General features: G+C 43.9%; 2 protein-coding genes across 7 annotated transcripts in view; one reads left to right on the top strand and one right to left on the bottom strand.

The window, feature by feature from the left end:
• Nucleotides 1-795: 795 nt before the first annotated feature.
• Nucleotides 796-10,217, top strand: LOC111157440 (AKT interacting protein). 3 transcript variants are annotated; one of them, XM_022518839.1, is made up of 10 exons: nt 796-919; nt 3,380-3,493; nt 4,821-5,026; nt 6,973-7,037; nt 7,125-7,225; nt 7,691-7,779; nt 7,856-7,954; nt 8,046-8,153; nt 9,192-9,252; nt 9,417-10,217. In XM_022518839.1, the coding sequence occupies exons 2-10, from the start codon at nt 3,452-3,454 to the stop codon at nt 9,522-9,524; spliced, it is 879 nt and encodes a 292-aa protein (XP_022374547.1). In that variant the 5' UTR covers nt 796-919; nt 3,380-3,451; the 3' UTR covers nt 9,525-10,217. The 3 variants fall into 3 exon arrangements, with proteins under 3 accessions (XP_022374547.1, XP_022374545.1, XP_022374546.1); XM_022518837.1 differs by having other exon boundaries at nt 9,414-10,217; XM_022518838.1 differs by lacking the exon at nt 796-919 and adding an exon at nt 1,306-1,362 and having other exon boundaries at nt 9,414-10,217.
• Nucleotides 10,218-10,277: 60 nt separating this feature from the next.
• LOC111157436 (RB transcriptional corepressor like 2) overlaps nt 10,278-17,928 on the bottom strand; it is a 52,689-nt gene continuing 45,038 nt past the window's right edge. For 2 of the 4 annotated variants that reach the window (XM_022518834.1, XM_022518832.1), the window contains one exon: nt 10,278-11,740. In XM_022518834.1, coding sequence (XP_022374542.1) covers nt 11,570-11,740 — 171 coding nt within the window. In that variant the 3' untranslated portion in view covers nt 10,278-11,569. The remainder of the gene's footprint in view (nt 11,741-17,928) is intronic. The other 2 variants (XM_022518833.1, XM_022518835.1) reach the window with 1 other exon arrangement.

The following is a 17,928-nucleotide window of genomic DNA, read 5'->3' as shown; positions in this document are numbered from 1 at the left end:
TTCGGCGCGCACCCGAACCACCAGAGGAACTTGTGGCAGATGTAACTGTGGTCGCTCACCGCCCCCCCTGGATTCGGGTTCTGTAGCTTCAGTCTGACTGGTACACTTTTAACAAGCTCCTCTGGCAGCACTACCGCCAAGCGCTGACAGGGCTGAGCTCCCCCCATGCGCTCCTCCATTCTGTGACCGGTAACACTGCGTTTCTCAACGTTACGTAAAACCTTCTAGTAGGTTCCCTTGACCTGTCAGCCACCCTGGAGCCCCCCTCCCACCACTCCGGGGAGATGAGGGGGTCTCGGGGCTCGTAGCGCCCCCCCCCCCCGAGTGGGGTGCTCCCACCGCCGGCCGAGCCCTCCCTCAGGTCTCTCTCTCTCTCGGGAAAGCCGGCCCCGCCCTCGCCCTGCCACGGTGGGGACTCAGAAAATCCGCAGTCACAGCCTCCCTAAATGGCTGCAGTGGCCACGCACAAGCCTGTGGGCGGGCCTCTATGATGACTGACGGATGTCGTAGCCAATTACGCTCAGGTGCTTGTTTGTTTCTTCCCCGTCCCTCCCCCGGGGCTGAGATTTCCGTGACTGACAGTTCACTCTGGGCGCTGTTACGTAAGGGGAGGGTCAAGTGCTGCCCCACCCGAGCGGAGCTGATTTGATTGGCAGAGTGGAGTGCAGTCGTCCCAACGCCCCCCCCGCCCTCTCCCCGCCGGAAGAACGTGCTTGACGGACTGGTATGGCAGCCATTTGGCGCCGGGAGGCTGGGCGGAAGCGTCCTGGCCCAGGGGCGTGGGGCAGGGGGCGGGGCCCAACACCGAGAGTAGGGCGGGGCGGGGAGCAGGCAGGGGCCGGGCTGGCGCTGCGGCCAGAGATGCTGTGGGGCCGCGACGGCGCTCAGCTGCCGGGAGCACTACGTTGAAAACGCCGAGGTAGGGTACACTGCTGGGAGGGACGGGAGGCCCGTGGAATCCTTAAACCTGGGCCGCTAGCATCCTCGGCCCGGCATTTGTCCGCCCTACCCGGAGCTCTCGACTCCGTAGCGACGGCGGCCGCGCTGGGACACGGGGGCGGGGTCGGGCACCTGTCCGGGTTTGCAGGCACCTGCTGCGCCGCGGGCCGGCGCTGGGGACTGTCCGGGTGCTGGGCCCCGCTGCCTGAGGAAGGGAGGCGGGCCCGACCGGCTCGCCCCCGTCCGCGGCCCGCCCTCCCCGCCTCCGGCCCGCGCCCTCGTGGGGGGGGGGGGGGGGGGCGGTCGTCCTCGAGCCCTGTGGAGGCCCTCAGCTCCCCACCGGAGGGGCTTGCGGGCCCGGGCCGGCCTCGAACTAGCTGCGAAGCTGGGACACGGCCCGCGCCTTGCATCACCCCGAGACAGGTTTGTCCGGATTCCGTGTGTGTGGAGATGGATTTCCGCCCTGGGCGAGGGTGCCGGTCCGGGCTGTCCGCAGCGATCCCGGCCAGGGCCGAGGTTTTTCGTCCTTGCTGGGTGCCGTACTCTTGTCTCCTCTTAACGTGGAATTTAAGGCTTTTCGGGTGATGTATTAAGTTAGTGCCTATTTAGGGACTGTGGCACGTAGGAAAGCAGCACCCTTCTGAGTTTTGGCTCAAGCCATGTTCAGATCATTCGTACAGGTCCAAGACACTGATTTCTCAGCTGTATGACGTAAAGGAATACCGTCCTGTTTGGTTTGTATGGCCAAACCAGCAGAGATTCTCCAATTGTGCCCTAGGGCTTCCTTCTATCTATGTCACTCCTATTGGAAAATGTTGAACCCTGTCTGGGTAGACTGGACATCTAATAAACCGAGTAGTTAATCTTCAGGTGATTTTGGTGCTACTGGAAACACAGGCAGTAGTAGAAACTACCTTCTGCTTAAAGGTAACAGGAACTGGGGGGGGGGCAGGTTTGGATTCTTAAAGGCAGAGTCCTAGAATCTTTAGGTGTTAGACTTGGAAGGGACCATACAGGTGAATGCATCACTCCAGGAAATTTACATGGTGGTGAGCACTGCGTCCCAAGGGGAGAGGATCCTCTGTTAAGTCAGATGTATCCTAGACCACAGCAGGGTGCCATATATTACTCTGGATCTGAAAAACCAACAATTTCATTTAGTCCAAAGGAGAAGATGCCCGCACAGAGTTTTGATGTCCCAACCGTTCTCTTCTGTGCCCTAGTCACCTTTAAAGGCAGGTGTGTGGAGAGCTCTCTGGAAAAAGTTGCTCTATAGTGGGTGTAAGTCAACAGGGTAGTGGAAGAACCAGGAGCCTCATTCCTTTGATTTAATTACTGGGTGGCATTATGTCATGGCAAGGAAAACAGCAGTAATTGGCACCGCTGAGGTATGGACACTTGGTACCCACCTGTGGATATCATAGGCTTGTCATAAAACAAATTTTTGCTGTCGGGGACATTTGGTACAGGTTTTTCTCATGATATGCTTCTTATGAATTTAGCAGAATGTTGCTAAGTTTTGACCCTTTTAACCTTCAGCCTTTTCATTTGGTGCAAGTAGGAATTCAGAGAAGGAGCTCTGCTTTCCACATAACCGAGCTTGGAGAAAATCATCAGAGCGGAGAAGTTTTTCCTACAGCTTGACTTGCTGCTTTTCCTCTGCCTCTTCCTCTGTATTTTTAGCAAATGACCTACTGACTCTGTGACCTTTGAGGCATACTTTCTTGTCCAGTACTTGAAGCTTTGCTGGGAGATTTATTTGTGAAATGTCTCTGCACTCCTCTCTCACATTCGTATGTACTGCTTGGCCATTCCTTCAGCATCTGATCCTGTAGTTTCCACACATTAAGCACAGAAAAAGACCGTTTCTCGGGGATGATTCTGCCAGAACCCAGTTATCCTCTCTCTCTTACCTGCTCTACCTTCTCTCTGTTATGTCTCTGGCTACTGGTTTTGCGGGGAATAATAATTTTGTACTTAAAACAACTCTAAGACACAAATAAGCCCCTTGGCTCTTTAGTTACCATAACTCTGAACAGTGACAGACCTTTTGTGTATGTGGGTTCAGTGATCCCTGCCCCTGCCTGTCCCTATAATCGAATGCCTTTGTATGCTAGTAGCAACTGTTGTAGTCCATCCATGTCTTCTGGTTCTAGCACCGAAGCTGAACTGTGTCGCTGAATATTCTGAATCCTGGCCAAGGGCTCATTACAAAGATTCTCGTAGGCATTTAAAGGTGGGAAAGAAACTGGATTCAGAAGAAGGAGGGGTTTGCTGAAGGAAACTTTCTGAATACTCTCTTCCCCTAATTTTTATAACTATATATTCTAGAACGTTATGTTGAATTTTTATTTAGAGTGTCAAATTTAGTATTTAACTGTTTTGGAAATCTTAACTGTTGGTGTTGGTATGTTTCTGTGTTTTCCCATCTCATTTTTAGGTAAAGCGACTTCTGAGGACGGGGAAGTTTGATGACACAGACCACTGAATTTCTTTGTTTGGAGTCCACGTTATGAACCCTTTCTGGAGTATGTCTGCAAGCTCTGTCCGCAAAGTAGGTATAGTTAATAAATTTAACGAGGAAACCCATTTGAGTCAAAGTAGAGGTCAAGAATAATTCATACTAAAGTTGCCTATAATCTTAACAAAATTACCTGGCTTTGCTTATTTTGTTTTGTTTTGTTTTGTTTTGTTTTATTTATTTATTTTTTGTAGTAATTTCTATACCCAGCATGGGGCCTGAATTCACAACCCTGAGATCAAGAGTCATATGCTTTTCCAACAGAGCCAGCCAGGCACCCGTAGGTTTTACTTTTGAGAAATAATTTATTTTGCTGATTAAAGTTAACTTCTGAGAGTTGGATGGCATCTCAAATGGAAAATCATCCTGGTAATCACAATTCTAAGATTATTTTTTAGGGTATATTTACACAGGATGAAATTTGTGACACGTTATTATAGTAGTCTTTCTACTAATTTGCAAGATTCCACAGTCAGAGAAGCTTTGAGAAAGACCAGTCCAATATGGTCAGCTCAGACTTGAGGGTATAGGTTTATTTTCTCCAAACAAAAGGTCTTATTTTTAAATCTCAAAACCAGTAACATTTTAACAAAACTTTAAAAATGCAGACAAACAGAGAATGAATATAATCTGTAACTCCACCTCTAAGAGACCACCGCCAGGAATCCTCTTTTTTCCTATGTACGTGATACCCATTTTTAATGCAGGTAATTTAAACAGCCTTTGGCTCTACTTGAGCCCAGGAAGTGCCCATGAGATGGTGGTTTCGTCTCTGACTCATGTAGACCTTTGTCTTTGACTTAGGCTGACTGTGCTGGGCAGAGTACAGATGGGGATCATCTCCATCAGGGACAAGATCAGAATCAGAGCAGCACAAGGGAGAGCATCACTCCTTTCGCTGTTTCTAAGCTCTCGAGGTGCTCACGCCAGGTGGTGTGACTACGGCTTCAGTCACCTCTACTGTTTGCTTTGTGCTGCTTCGCACCTGACCTTCTACAGCACCTAAGAGCCAAGGGCCTCTTCTCTTACAGTTGTCTAGTTGCTAAGTAACCCCTTGCCCTCTTTTTGGGGTCACCAGAAGAAACCGTTTCTTCGTCTGTTTCGTATACATCCTGTAAATACTGGCGTTGTTTTTCTCAGATGTAGCTTTCAAATTTTTTTTTTCCTGTTGCTTTAGTCTGCCTTCAGCTTTGCTCTCTTTCTAACGGGCTGCCTACTCAGAGGACTTCCATTGTGATGCTAGAACGTCCTTGTGAAAGAGTCATTCCAGCTTTCAGGTCAAGGATAAGAGTGTATCATAGGTACCCTCGTGATTTAAGACTCATGCTAACAGATGTTCTCACCACTTCATCTCGAACAGCGATCTGACGGTGAGGAGAAGGCATTAACAGGGGACGTGATAACCAGCCCTCCACGTGCCGCTCCGAAGAAACAGCTGCCTTGTATTCCCAAAAACGCTTTGCCCATAACTAAGCCTACATCCCCCGCCCCAGCTGCACAGTCAACAAATGGCACACATGCTTCTTACGGACCCTTCTACTTGGAATACTCTCTTCTTGCAGAATTGTAAGTGCTGAAGCGGTCTGGTTAGATTCTGACTGACCTTTGAAGGTGAAAAGTGAAGTTATTCCGGTGCGCTTCGTACACGCCTGCGTCATTCAGTCTTAAAGCTCAGGTGCATCCCCCTCCGATATCCGGTAAATAAGATTGAAAGGCAAACGTGGGTTTGCATTTTCACGTCTGTTTTGGAGAGCAAGAGAAGACCCTCTGAGCACTTAAAGTAGGTCAGGAACTGAGTAACTTAATTTTGGTGTGCCTTGACAGGAAGTGAGGAAGTCCCCTCCTGAGGAGCTGGTTGTGGAGAACGGGACGGTGGGACGCAGGAATCTGTTCTTGGGTCAGACCCAGCTGGAGTTTGTGCTCCACTGTGGTGACCACCTCGTAAGAGGCATCCTGACACACTGAGGAGAGGCTCCCAGTAGGCAGAGGTCAGGAAGCCTGACCTTAGGAGCCAACAATGGAAGGAACTAGAACTGCCAACTTGGAGAAGAGACCACGTAGGAAGTACTTATCAGAGCTGCCTTCGTGTATTTGAGGGCCTGTCATTACACAGGGGACTGGACTCCCACAGAGGCAGCGGTAGGCAGTGACAGGGAAGTCACAAAGGTTCAGGCTCTGTGCAGGTGAGAACCGCACTAGTCTCAGAAGCTGAAGGTCAGACTGAAGTCGCAGCATCCATAGCGGGAGGCGAGGAGGTGCCGCCCAGAGTGCTGGTCACACTGACCTTGGGGGGCCGGCAGGCTCGGGTTTGAGCACGTGTTCCCGGGGCCGAAGTGTGGAGGAGGAATTCTTCAGCTGTGTCATGGTGCCGCATCCTCAGGCGTTCCCGTACTGTACTCGTGTCGTGCCGGTTAGAGGGTCTGAGGCCCCAGCGCTGCTGGCGGGGTGTGGTTTGGTGACAGTGGTCCCTTTGGCTTTATAATGGAGGCCTTGTGTTTGAGGCTGGGCCGCGGGCCGGATAGGCGTCTGCGGTGGCCCAGATCTGCTGTCTGTGTTAGAACACCAGACGGCCTCCCTGTAGCAGCTGCGTCTGCCAGCCGCGCGTGCTGACGTGCCGAGCTTTAGGCAAAGGACTGCAAGTAAGTGTGGTGGTAAGTAGGTAATACAGACAGACAACTGAGGTTCAACACGTTGTTTCTCAATAAAATCCAGGCTTGGCAGGTTAAACGTGTTTTAAGGCCCGAAGTCAGCACTGTTCCAGGTTTGAGCTCAGCCTTATGCCTTTAGGTGCACGGTGACAAGGTCTCAGAGATCCCGTATCACCTCTGTCAGTGCCCTTGTCCTCCCTTGCTGTGGGGCCCACAGAGTACAGGCACCTGGATTGCGGAGGGGGTGCTTGCGAGGGAGAGCAGGGTGGGGAGCGCCTCACGCACATGCCTGCCTTCGCCAAGAACGCCGCGAGGCTGCGCAGCCCTCTGCCCCGTGGACTGGTGTTCGCGGTTGAGATGACACCTAAGTGATGGCGGTTGTGGAGAATTTTTATGCTTATTACCTAAAATCGTGCTTATTACCAAAAAAGGCTTTGGAACGTGTGTGGGTGAAATCTATTGTCCGTAGTCACAAAAGCAAAAGTTGTACATCTTTTCCCTAAAATTTGATGTCCAGAATTTACATCAGTTTGCATTGTTCAGAATTACCTACTGGTTGGTTTCCAAGGTGATGTTTTGGGAAAGTTGATTTCTGGGAAGAAACCTCAATTCTTTGTGTACCCCTGCTTCGCTTAAATTTCTTCGTCTGGGGCCGGCTCTGGCTCCGGTTTCTCCGTGAGCTTGATCTGGGAAGCTGGGACACGGGGCCGAGCCCGGGCCGGGTGAGATGGTGAGGACTTGGCTTGTGTGTTAGCTGCTGGCCGCCCGTCAGCGGACCAGTGCTTGTCTCGGAAAGTGAATGTAGGGTTGTTTGGTCTGTACGTGTCATTTCTATCATACAATTTTATTCTTCTCCTGTTTCAGTACCTTGGTCGTGAAGCAGAAGCTACCGGGGGTCTACGTGCAGCCGTCTTACCGCTCTGCGTTAAGTAAGGAGGATTTGTTCTTAATTTATAGCCTATTTGGTTCCTCTGACACAAACTTGGGTCTTAACTGTTTTTTATTTCTCCCCCCAGTGTGGTTTGGAGTAATATTCATACGACACGGACTGTATCAAGACGGCGTGTTTAAGTTTACAGTTTACATCCCTGATAACTACCCGGATGGTGACTGCCCCGTAAGTAAGGAGTCAAGTCTGCCTGCCTTTGCTGGGTCCGAGGAGGGCCTAAGGGGCTTGAAAGATTCCTTGGTTCTTTTCCTGAGCTCATTTTACGATTTCAGTTTCCCAAAATGTTTTGTCTATGCAGTCGTCTTTGGAGGGGATTTTTGTGCTTTTTTGCGTCTTTTGCCACGCCAGCCTCTGCCCTTAGTGTCCCTTGTTTCTCTGCTCAGGGCGTGCGAGGGAGGCTGGCTGTGCACGCGGCAGTGCTGTGCTACAGCAGAGCAGAGGGTGCCTGCCCCCCGGTTGCAAAATTGAGTTTTATGGGAAGATGGTGGAAGTAGTTAAGTCTCCCTCTTGAGGCAGCTCTTTGACTTAAAACACCATGACTGCCTTGTCCTGAAGCTCCCCTTACACCTCTCTCTATGGGTCCAGTAAGCTCCTTGCTTCCACTAAAGGACACGTCTCTCTCTTTAAATACAGCGCTTGGTGTTCGATATTCCCGTCTTTCACCCGCTAGTCGACCCCACCTCAGGGGAACTGGATGTCAAGAGAGCATTTGCAAAATGGAGGTTAGTGCATGAGGTTTACTTTGGTGACCTACGTCAGCAGGACGATACTTCAGTGATCCTACGTGTTTCTCTTTAGGCGGAACCATAATCACATTTGGCAAGTTTTAATGTACGCAAGGAGAGTTTTCTACAAGATTGATACATCAAGCCCCCTAAACCCAGAGGCTGCAGTGCTGTATGTTACTTTGCTTTGTCCTTTTACATACATTTGACAGTGCAGCTAAGTAGATTACGTGGTAACTTTTTGAATTAAACTTCTAATACAGGTATGAAAAAGATGTTCAGCTTTTTAAAAGCAAAGTGGTGGACAGTGTTAAGATGTGCACGGCTCGTTTGTTTGACCAACCTAAGATAGAAGACCCCTACGCAATTAGGTAAGTGGCCCACGATCTAGATAAACTGCTCTCTGCCAGCCGGTACTTCCACGTTTCAGGTGGTCTTAGAATGGGGATTTAAAAGGAGAGTGTATCATCTGTTAGCCTACAACTTGTATAATTTGTTGGCGGCTCGCCTTCTGATACCTCTTAGGTATCCCTGAAACAGAAAGCTTTACGTCGGGGCCCCCGGGTGGCTCAGTAGTTAAGCGTCTGCCTTCGGCTCAGGTCCCAGAGTCCTGGGATCAAGTCCCGTTTCGATCTCGCTTCCCTGCTGGCGGGAAGCCTGCTTCTCCCTCTCCCACTTCCCCTGTGTGCATTCCCTCTCTTGCTGTCTCTCTCTCTGTCAAATAATAAATAAAATCTTTAAAAAAAAAAAGCAAGCTTTACGTTGACTGGCATATTGTGCCAGTAGCAAGCTATTTAGTGACTTTGATTTCCTAAGGATCCTTGTCACGTGCACGTTCAAATGTCCAGACTTTTCTTTTGAGCTGACAGTTTTAGCTGGAGCCCCTCTTAAACTGCCGCATCCCCCACTAATGTTCAGATTTGGGGAAAGGAGGGGAAACCGAACAGTGTGAATAGCGCGTTCCCGTATCACTGTGATATTTAATCTCAGAAACATCCGAAGGATTACGGAGACCTGAGGAATTGGTGATTTAGCTCTCTGGCAACACGCACTGCTGGAAGGCTGGTGGTACAGTGGGTGAGAGGCCTGGCCTCTGCGGACAGACTGGCTGGACTTTGCGCTTACTGACTTTATGACTCAGAGCAGGGACTTAATTTGACTGCCACACTTTCGTCATCTGTAAATAAGAATACTTCAGGGATGGTTGTGAAGCTGAAATGAGCTGACGTGACACGTATAAGTGCTTTCCAAGGGTTGGTTAGCCTATGAGCATCATCTGGAGTCACATCTAAAACTTACATGTCGACAACTGGTTATTGCTCCTTGTTAAGTTTTGTTAAGGGAATAAATGGATATTCTACAAATTTAGTAAGCCAAAGCAGTTTTTAAATATTTCTCTCTTCCTAAAGCTTTTCTCCATGGAATCCTTCTGTACATGATGAAGCCAGAGAAAAGATGCTGACTCAGAAGGTGAGTACATAACCAGTTTTGAAATCGTTAACGGTTTCCTTTCTGAAATGTCTTCGTTGGAGATTACTCATTATGTACAAATAACTTTCTGGGAAATGAGTTTTACAGGGCCAACATCTCCATCAGTCCTATGTCTAATGTCTGTTTTTTATTATGCCTAGAAGAAGCCTGAAGAACAGCACAATAAAAGTGTTCATGTTGCCGGCCTGTCATGGGTAAAGCCTGGTTCGGTACAACCTTTCAGTAAAGAAGAGAAAACAGTAGCAACTTAAGCGCTGGTGAATCTGGTGCACCGTGCACTTTCCTGCCGGACTCGGGCCTAGTTAGAGCTGACCGATGGCAAAGGACTGCCGGAAGAGTAAAACTGTGCGAACGAGGACTGGTATCAGTGTGTCCGTGTGTGTGTGGGTTCTAACAGCAAGTTTTGGAAACCTCTCTCTAAGTAATGCATTACTTCTGTCAGAAGTGTCTTTAGGGTGGTTATCTAGTTGAGTACTCCAAATTATTGGAGACCTCGAGGCTTAAGTATTTTTCTGAATATAACGCTAAAGGTAAGTTACATTCATTTAAACTAATAGAGTAGCAGAGTTCGGCACTCTCGTGACTCTGACACGCGTGGTTTCAGTTGTATATAATGTCAGGGCGAGAAGAGAGGTAGAGAGAACAGGTTCCGTAGCTGATGAGCACTTGGAAGTGGAAGATCATCCGAACCTCAGTCCTCAGTCTGCTGTCTTACTGCTTTACAGACTCCCGTCAATCACTGAGGTACACATTAGGTGAGTGAGAGGAAACCAGAACACTTGTTCATAGCTGAGGGTTTTTTTTCTTTTTTTTTTAAAGGAAATTACTTACTGTATTTTTATGGCAGGAGGGAGAAAGTGTTAAAATGGTTTCTAATGAAGTCAGATATTTAAATGATGAATGACTAATGTGTTTTGTAGAAACAAAATAAACCAATAAATGATTGTTCTTTGTCATTTATGCAGGAAACTAAATAGCCCTTTCTCAATATAACTAAACAAAGATTAACTTATAAATGCTTTATTGAAAAATACACTTATTTTCATATAAAATTACAGTAGCAGTAAGTATCTTAAGAGGTTTTATAAATATTTTTGCACCACTATTCTAACTGAACAGTGTAAGTTCCATATTTCTTTCAGAGCAATATGAAGTTACCCAGTAACTTGGTTTATACTGATTCAATTTACAATTGAATTTTCTCCCTAATAAGATTATTCGTTCAACTTTAAAACTGCTGGAACAATAGTGATTAATAAAGGTATATATAGATAATTCAATAGCTGTTAAATAACATTTCTAATTTTTATAAATGGTACTAGGTACTAATAAAAACCTAAATTCTCCAATCTATTTTTTAAACTGCCAGGAACACACCCAAAGATATCTTAAATTTATCACCTTAATAGACACGTGTCTTTCAGATAACTACCTCCTAAAGAAGAGGTCATCATATTGCCTTAATTCAACTTGATTTAAAATCTTTACTTAGCCAGCTGATCCCTATTAACAAAAACCTGGAGAATTTAAAACACATGCCCAAAGGTGGCTACTGGGGCTTGAACAGTTTAAAAAAAGTACAAAAGCATCAAAGATGATATTGCATGTTTAGCCTGGAAGTTTTGTACTCCATGAAGTTCACATTGTAGAAAGTGCCATCGCAAATATACAGCAAAATCTGGGTTACAAAATCATGCTTTTTACAGCCCTAAAGTGCCACTTCTTATACAAGTTCACTCACACATTGCACACCAAACAATCCAGCACTTACCACACTGTACCACACCTAACGGGGAGAGGGAAGAATTACACAAAGGGAATGGGAGACTTGGGATAATCTGGGAGCTCCAAATCTGGGCTCTCTCCCTTGTTCTGTTTCAGGAACGCAAAATCCTCCTAACTCCTACCAAGCGTTTTGGGATGAACACCTCTTAAGTTTTTGTTTTGCTTTTCATGAGGGCCAGAAGCTGACCACAAAACAGGCAGGAATGGACTGACAGCCAGTCCCTCTGCCAGAGCACGTCAACAGAGACCTCTTACACACACATTTGAGCACGCTCTGTTCCCTGTAATACTTGCAAAAGCACTGCTGAAGAGTTAAAAAAAAAAAAAAATCCTGCTTGGATTCTAAGCAGCCTTGATGGCAAGCACTGAGTGATAGGAAAAAGGCAGTTGGGCTGAGTAGAGATATCCTAAGGATACTGGAAGATTAGGAAACGAGCCCCATAATCTAGCATGCATTAACCGGTGCTGTCAACAGCTTGTGAAAAGACCGTTTCAGTACAACCGACTAACCTCAGTGAGAACCTCGGTCATTAGCTACATCTTGGAGACGACGTAATAAGGCAGAATGATTTTCTGGGCAAATTCTTTTTGCAGGTGATTCACTTCCATCTTCCAAAAGAATCCCTCTCTTTTTGGTTGGAGTTTCTCCTGTCCGTATCATACTGTTAATTTCTCTCAGTCTCTAGAGTGGGGGGAAAAACATACAAAAAGTTTAAAATGCGCATGGGTAGAGTTCAGTGATTAGTCAAAGAACCTCCAATGAGTTAAGAGTTTAACTTCAAGAGTTCGAACATCTTGGGGAGCCTGGGTGGCTCAGTGGGTTAAAGAGTTTGAACATCTTTATAAAGAAAGTAACTACTGAATTATATACCTTTCCGATTTCACTTCTCAGCTGGCTGACTGATGACTGTCTGGGTGGGAGGGCAGAGTATTTCTATTTTTTTTTTTAAAGATTTTATTTATTTATTTGACAGAGATCACAAGTAGGCAGAGAGGCAGGCAGAGAGAGAGAGAGGAGGAAGCAGGCTCCCTGCCGAGCAGAGAGCCCGACGCGGGACTCGATCCCAGGACCCTGAGATCATGACCTGAGCTGAAGGCAGAGGCTTAACCCACTGAGCCACCCAGCGCCCCAGTACTTCTATTTTTTAACAAGCTCCAGGGGTGATTCTGATGTACACTTTTCCAAAAATAAGAATTCACGAATCTGTGATTTTGTTGTTTTACAATAGTTACGGAGCATCACCTTGCTGTGCCATACTTAGTCAATTCTGTATGACTCCATTTTTCTTTTTTAAAAAATAGTGTGCTTTTACACAGTATTATGCCCTTTTCAGTCTAGTGTTACTCATTTTTTTAGCAGTGGTTCCAAACCGGAATTTCACAGGACAAGTAAACCTTAATTCCCTAAAGTATCCATTATAAGTAACTTATTAGTATGATCTAGAAGGTACTAGTTATTTTTTCATCTCAATTTTTTCATCTCAATTCAATATGGAGAATTGAGAAAAATTTGACACATTTGTCTTTTGTGGTTAATGTGAGGAACCCTGATTGAGGAAGAACTGTCAGGATGCCAGCAAGATTGGACGCATATATAAAGCCTTCAGCACTAAGTTTCTCCAACGCCCCAAAAGTCAGTTGCCACGTGATTTTCTGGTAGTTTGTTGGTCACATTTTTTTTTTTTTCACATGCTGCTTCACTCTCCATGTTTCTTTAGGGAAAATATACTCACCACATTCACCTGTGCTTATTACAGGAGCTCTCAAACAGGAAAGCAGGGAGAAGAGGGTAATGACCCCTCCCCTAGCGATCACCCCATTGCGCCAGTTTTGGCCAGTCATGCTTGATCTGTACCCTCATTCCTTTCCCATTCACCAGACTGTCTTAAAGCTAATCCTAGGCCTATTTTATTCATATTTTATTCTTTATTTTAAAATAATTTTTCTGAGGTTTTAAATAAAATCACCAGTATTCTTTATTACTAGCATATGCACCTTCCCAAATCTCAACCACTCTCAGGAAGCTTTCCTTTGACTTTCTCTTCTACCCTCTTGCATTCCTAAACTCTAGTCTCATATTCACTTGACTGTTCCTTAAATTGTTAAGTGCATATAATGTATACATATCATATGAAATATACAGTATATAACTATATAACAATATACACAGCACATTTATGCCATATATATATAGTACATTAATGTGTTACATAAATTTATATACAATTCATAGTATCTTACACAATTTGCACATGTACATATTTAAAATACAAATTCTTATTCCCCCCAAAAGCTCATACCGAATATGCTGAGACTTCTTGTCCTCACCCAATTCCTGGGACATCTGTTACTTTTCATTCCCTGGACTGATCAGGCTACTGTACAGCCTCTGCTTTCTATCTACGAATGCACTCACTAGAAATGTAATACTTTCTATTAAGTGGGGTTTAAAAAAAAATTGAAATGGCAGGGGCGCCTGGATAGCTCAGTTGGTTAAGCATCTGACTCTTGATCTCAGTTCAGGTCTTCACCTTGGGGTCATGAGTTCAAGTGCCACGTTTGGCTCCTTGCTAGATGTGGAGCCAACTTAAAAAAAAAACTGAAATGGCATATCTATGTGTTGTTTGGAACAGTTGCTCAGTCAACACTGCATCTTAGATCTTCCCGTATCAGAAATACGCACATCTCTTTAGCTGCCGTGTGCTGTCATCGTTCAATCCCCGATTGATGTATGATTTCCTCCCACTTGTTTAATACTACAAGCAACGTTCTAATACTTGACTGTACCAATATGCCGAACTGCCCTGATAAATGTTAACTAATGGTCCCCAATCATGTTAATTACCTTGTGTGGTATTTTAGAATTCTTTTCTTCTGGTGGTGTAAGTGGTTCTAGACCCGAGGTACTTCCGATCTCAGCTATCATCTATTCAGTCATAATGACAAATGTTACTTCAGCGGTCTAATTTTGTTATTTATTGGAGAAACTCCCAATTCTCTGCAAGATTTTTTTTGAAACCTTCCCAGGTGGTGATAGGTAAGATTGAAAGCCGCTGATTTATATATTTAGTCTAACTTTTTTTACACAAAATGTCATTTTTTAAAGGTTTACCTACAGTAAAACACCCTTAAAAGTGTATAGTGGTACATGTTTTGATAAACACAGCCCTGTAAGTACCACAATAAAGAAGTTTCTTCGTTCCCCCGCCAAATTCCCACATTGCTAGTTAAGGGACACAGCTCGGGGGCCCCCTGCCAGCAAGCACTGATAATGTGTTCCCTGTCCCTATAGTTTGCCTTTTCCAGACTCTCACAGAAATGAAACCCTATAGTAATTGGCCTACCGAATCCAGGGTGTTTCACTTAAGCACCAACACATTTGACAAAGGCTCATCCGTGTTGCCGGGTGTATCAGTAGTCCCTTTTACAGCAAAGTAGTTGGCCATGACTCAGGCATACCACAGGTCTGCTTATCCACTGGCCAGCTGGAGGACATGTGGGTTGTTTCCCACTTTTTGGCAATTAGGAGTAGTTTTAAATGTTCATGTACGTGTTTTTGTAATGAACCTTGGGTGAACACCTAGAAGTGAAATTACCGGTTATATTGTAAGCGCATGTTTGTAAGAAAATGCCGAACTGTTTTCCAGGTATTAGAGCTATGCTGGATCATTCTGAATTCTCACCAGGAATACATAAAAGTTCCCAGTGCTCCAATATCATCACCAGAATTACTAACATTTTCTGGTTTTAGCCGTCCCAACAGGCACGTAATGGATAAAGCGTGTTTGAATCTTCTGCATAGTTTTAAATCTGGTTGGTTGGTTTTCCTTTTGCGTTTTGACAATCCTTTATATGTTACAGAATTAAATCCTTCATCAGGTAAGAGGTTTGAACTTTTCTCCCAGTTTGCGGCTTATTTTTTAAAGAGCAGGAATTCTTAATTTTGATGAAGTCTGATTTATCAGTCTTTTATGGATTGCGCTTTTGATTCTGTTACCTAAGTCGTCTTTGTGTAAACCATGTTCACAAACATTTGTTCCCCTGTGGTTTCTCCTAGAAGTTTTGTAAGTTTTACACTTAGGTCCATGGTTCATTTTGATTCATTTTTTATGTGGTGCAGAGTATGGGTACAAGTTTACTATTTGTATATGGTTATCAAGTTGTTCAGCACCATCTGCTGAACAACTAAATTACTTTTGTACCTTGGCTGACGATCCGTTGGCCATGGATATGTAGTCTATTTCTGGATTTTATTCTAGTCTATCAATCTGTATGTCCTTTCACCAATACCACATTGTCTTGATTACCATAGCTTCATGGTTAAGTCTTGAAATCAGTGTGGGTCTTCCACCTTTTTCAGAACTGTTTAACCTAGTTCTTTTGGGTTTTCATATACATTTTGGAACCAGTTTAACTTGCACAAATAATTCTGCTGGGATTTTGTCAGGAACTGGATTGAATTTATAGACCAAGTGGAAGAAAACGGACATCGTGAAAATGTCATCCAATTCATGAACATGGAATTTCTCCACTTTCAGTCGTTCCTTCACCAGTGTTCTACAGATCTCAGGATATAGGAGTCTTTTACATCTTTTGTCAAAACTTATCCCTAAGTTGTGGTGTTGTTTTTTGTTTGTCCAGTTTGGGGCTTGAACTCAAAACCCTGAGATCAAGACCTGAGCTGAGATCAAGAGCTGGGTGCTTACTGACTGAGCCAGTCAGGCACCTCCCCCCCTCCCAAGTATTTAGTGTTATGGTGCTTTAGAAAATTTTTACTTCTCATTACTTGTTGCTAGTATATAGAAATAAAGTTAATTTTTATATATTAGTCCTATAACCTTGCTAATCTTATTCCACTGGCATTTTTTAGATCTTCATCTTTCTGTATAGAAAATCATTGTGAATGGAGAGGATTTTATTTCTTCCTTTTCAGTCTGTATGCCTTATCTTGCCTTATTACATATGTGAGGGCCTACAGTTATGTTGAATAGGAGTGGTGAGAGCAGATATCCTTGCCTTGTTCCCGATCTTCACAGTGGAAGACTGTGGATGCCTTCTCTCTTAGTGTGATGGTAGCTGCAGATGTTTTTGGTATGCAGTCTTGATCCGATTGATCAAGTCTCCTGAGAGGTTTATCATGAATGTTGCATTCTGTCAAATGTCTTTTTCTTCAACTACTGAGATGATTTATCACCTTCACTTTTTAGAAGAGTTTGGATGGAACTGGCATTACAGTTGACTGTTGAACAACACGTGTTTGACCTGAATGGGTCCACTTATACTTGGATTTTTTTTGATGATTTCAGTATTTTCATTTACTTTATAGTATGTACTATATATACAAAATATGTGTTAGCGGTTTTTGTTTTCAGTAAGGTTTCCAGTCAATGGTAGGCTATTAATAGTTAAGTTTTGGGGAAGTCCAAAGTTATACACAGATGTTCGACTGCATGGGGTATGGTGTCCTAACCCCCGTGCTGTTCAAGGGGCAACTGTATCTTAAGTATTTGGTAGAATTTACCACTGAAGCCATCTGGGCCTATAGTTTTCTTTGAAAGGATGTTTTTAAATTATAAATTCAGTTTGCTTGATACAGGGTCACTGAGACTGCTTGTTCAGCATGTTTTAGAAGTGTATGTCTTTCAAGGAATTGATCCATTTCATCTGCATTATTACTTTTATTGGCAAAAAGTTGTTTAACCTTTATTATATATTCTTAATATCTGTAGGACCTGTACTGATTGCTCTAATTTCTGATCTTGTTGATACATTTCTGCACAGACTAATCAGGATTAATAAATGAATCAATCTTTTAAAACCTTCTAAAAAAAAACCCCTGGTTTTTCATGGCCTTAATTTTCTGTATCTTAAGCTGTTTTACAGATTCCTGCTTTTTTCTAGTTGTTTAGGGTAAAATCTTAGGTGACTACTTTGGGACCTTTCTTTTGTTCTCAAGTAAGTATTTTGGTGCTATAAATTTCCCTCTCTTAACATTGCTTTTGTTGCATCCCACAAATTTGGGTATGTCAAGTTTTCATTTTCATTTAGTTCAAAATACTTTCTAATTTCTTTTTTGACTAATAGAAGTATGCAATTTAGTTTGCATAAATTTAGGGGTTTTCCAGGTATCTCTGTTACTGATATCTGATTTGATTCTGTTGTGGTAAAAGAAAATACATTATTTGAATCCTTTAAAATTTACCAAGACTTGTTTTATGGTCCTCAGTGTGGTCTGTCTTGGTAAATGTTCCAACTGATGCTGTTGGAGTGTTCTATAAATGTTAAGTTAGCCAATTTGGTTGTTCACATCTTGAATATTCTTACTGATTTTTTCTGCTTACTCGTTCTATCAATTATGTTGAAATGTCTTGATTAGAAATTTCTTTTTCTATATAGGATTTTATGCCCTGTGACTGGGAAATGATCTTCTTTATCAGTGGTAATATTCTTATTAATGACATGAAAGCTGGAGTAGCTACAGTAATTACTGTTAGCAGAGTATATATGTTTTCCATCCTTTTGCTTTTTTTTAAAAAACTACTTTATTGGGATATAGTTCACATACCATATAATTCAACCATTTGAAGCGCACAAAACCATGGTTTTTAGTATGTTCCTAGAGTTGTGCAATCACTGCTACATTAAATTGTGCAATTCATTACCACATGTGCCCAGTAACAGAAACCTTCCATTCCTTCCAGACCTAGGCTATCACTAATCCATTTTGTGCTTCTATAAATTGGCCCATTCTGGACATTTCATATAAATGCCATCATGTAGTATTTATCCTTTTTATTTTTTTAAGATTTTATTTATTTATTTGACAGACAGAGATCGCAAGTAGGCAGAGAGGCAGGCAGAGAGAGAGAG

This window comes from Enhydra lutris, unplaced genomic scaffold, assembly GCF_002288905.1.
Source record: "Enhydra lutris kenyoni isolate GAN:26980312 unplaced genomic scaffold, ASM228890v2 scaffoldscaffold54, whole genome shotgun sequence".
In the NCBI taxonomy this organism is placed as follows: Eukaryota; Metazoa; Chordata; class Mammalia; order Carnivora; family Mustelidae; genus Enhydra; species Enhydra lutris.
The sequence above is the reverse complement of the archived record's forward strand: the minus strand, read 5'-3'. Positions and strand labels throughout refer to the sequence as shown.

Bases quoted from the DNA above. Each gene is read 5' to 3' on its own strand.
- LOC111157440 (XM_022518837.1), top strand. From the start codon at position 3,452: ATGAACCCTTTCTGGAGTATGTCTGCAAGCTCTGTCCGCAAA. The intron at 5,027-6,972 runs GTAAGTGCTGAA...CTCCTGTTTCAG, and splicing joins TACTCTCTTCTTGCAGAATT to TACCTTGGTCGTGAAGCAGA. The intron at 7,038-7,124 runs GTAAGGAGGATT...TTCTCCCCCCAG, and splicing joins GTCTTACCGCTCTGCGTTAA to TGTGGTTTGGAGTAATATTC.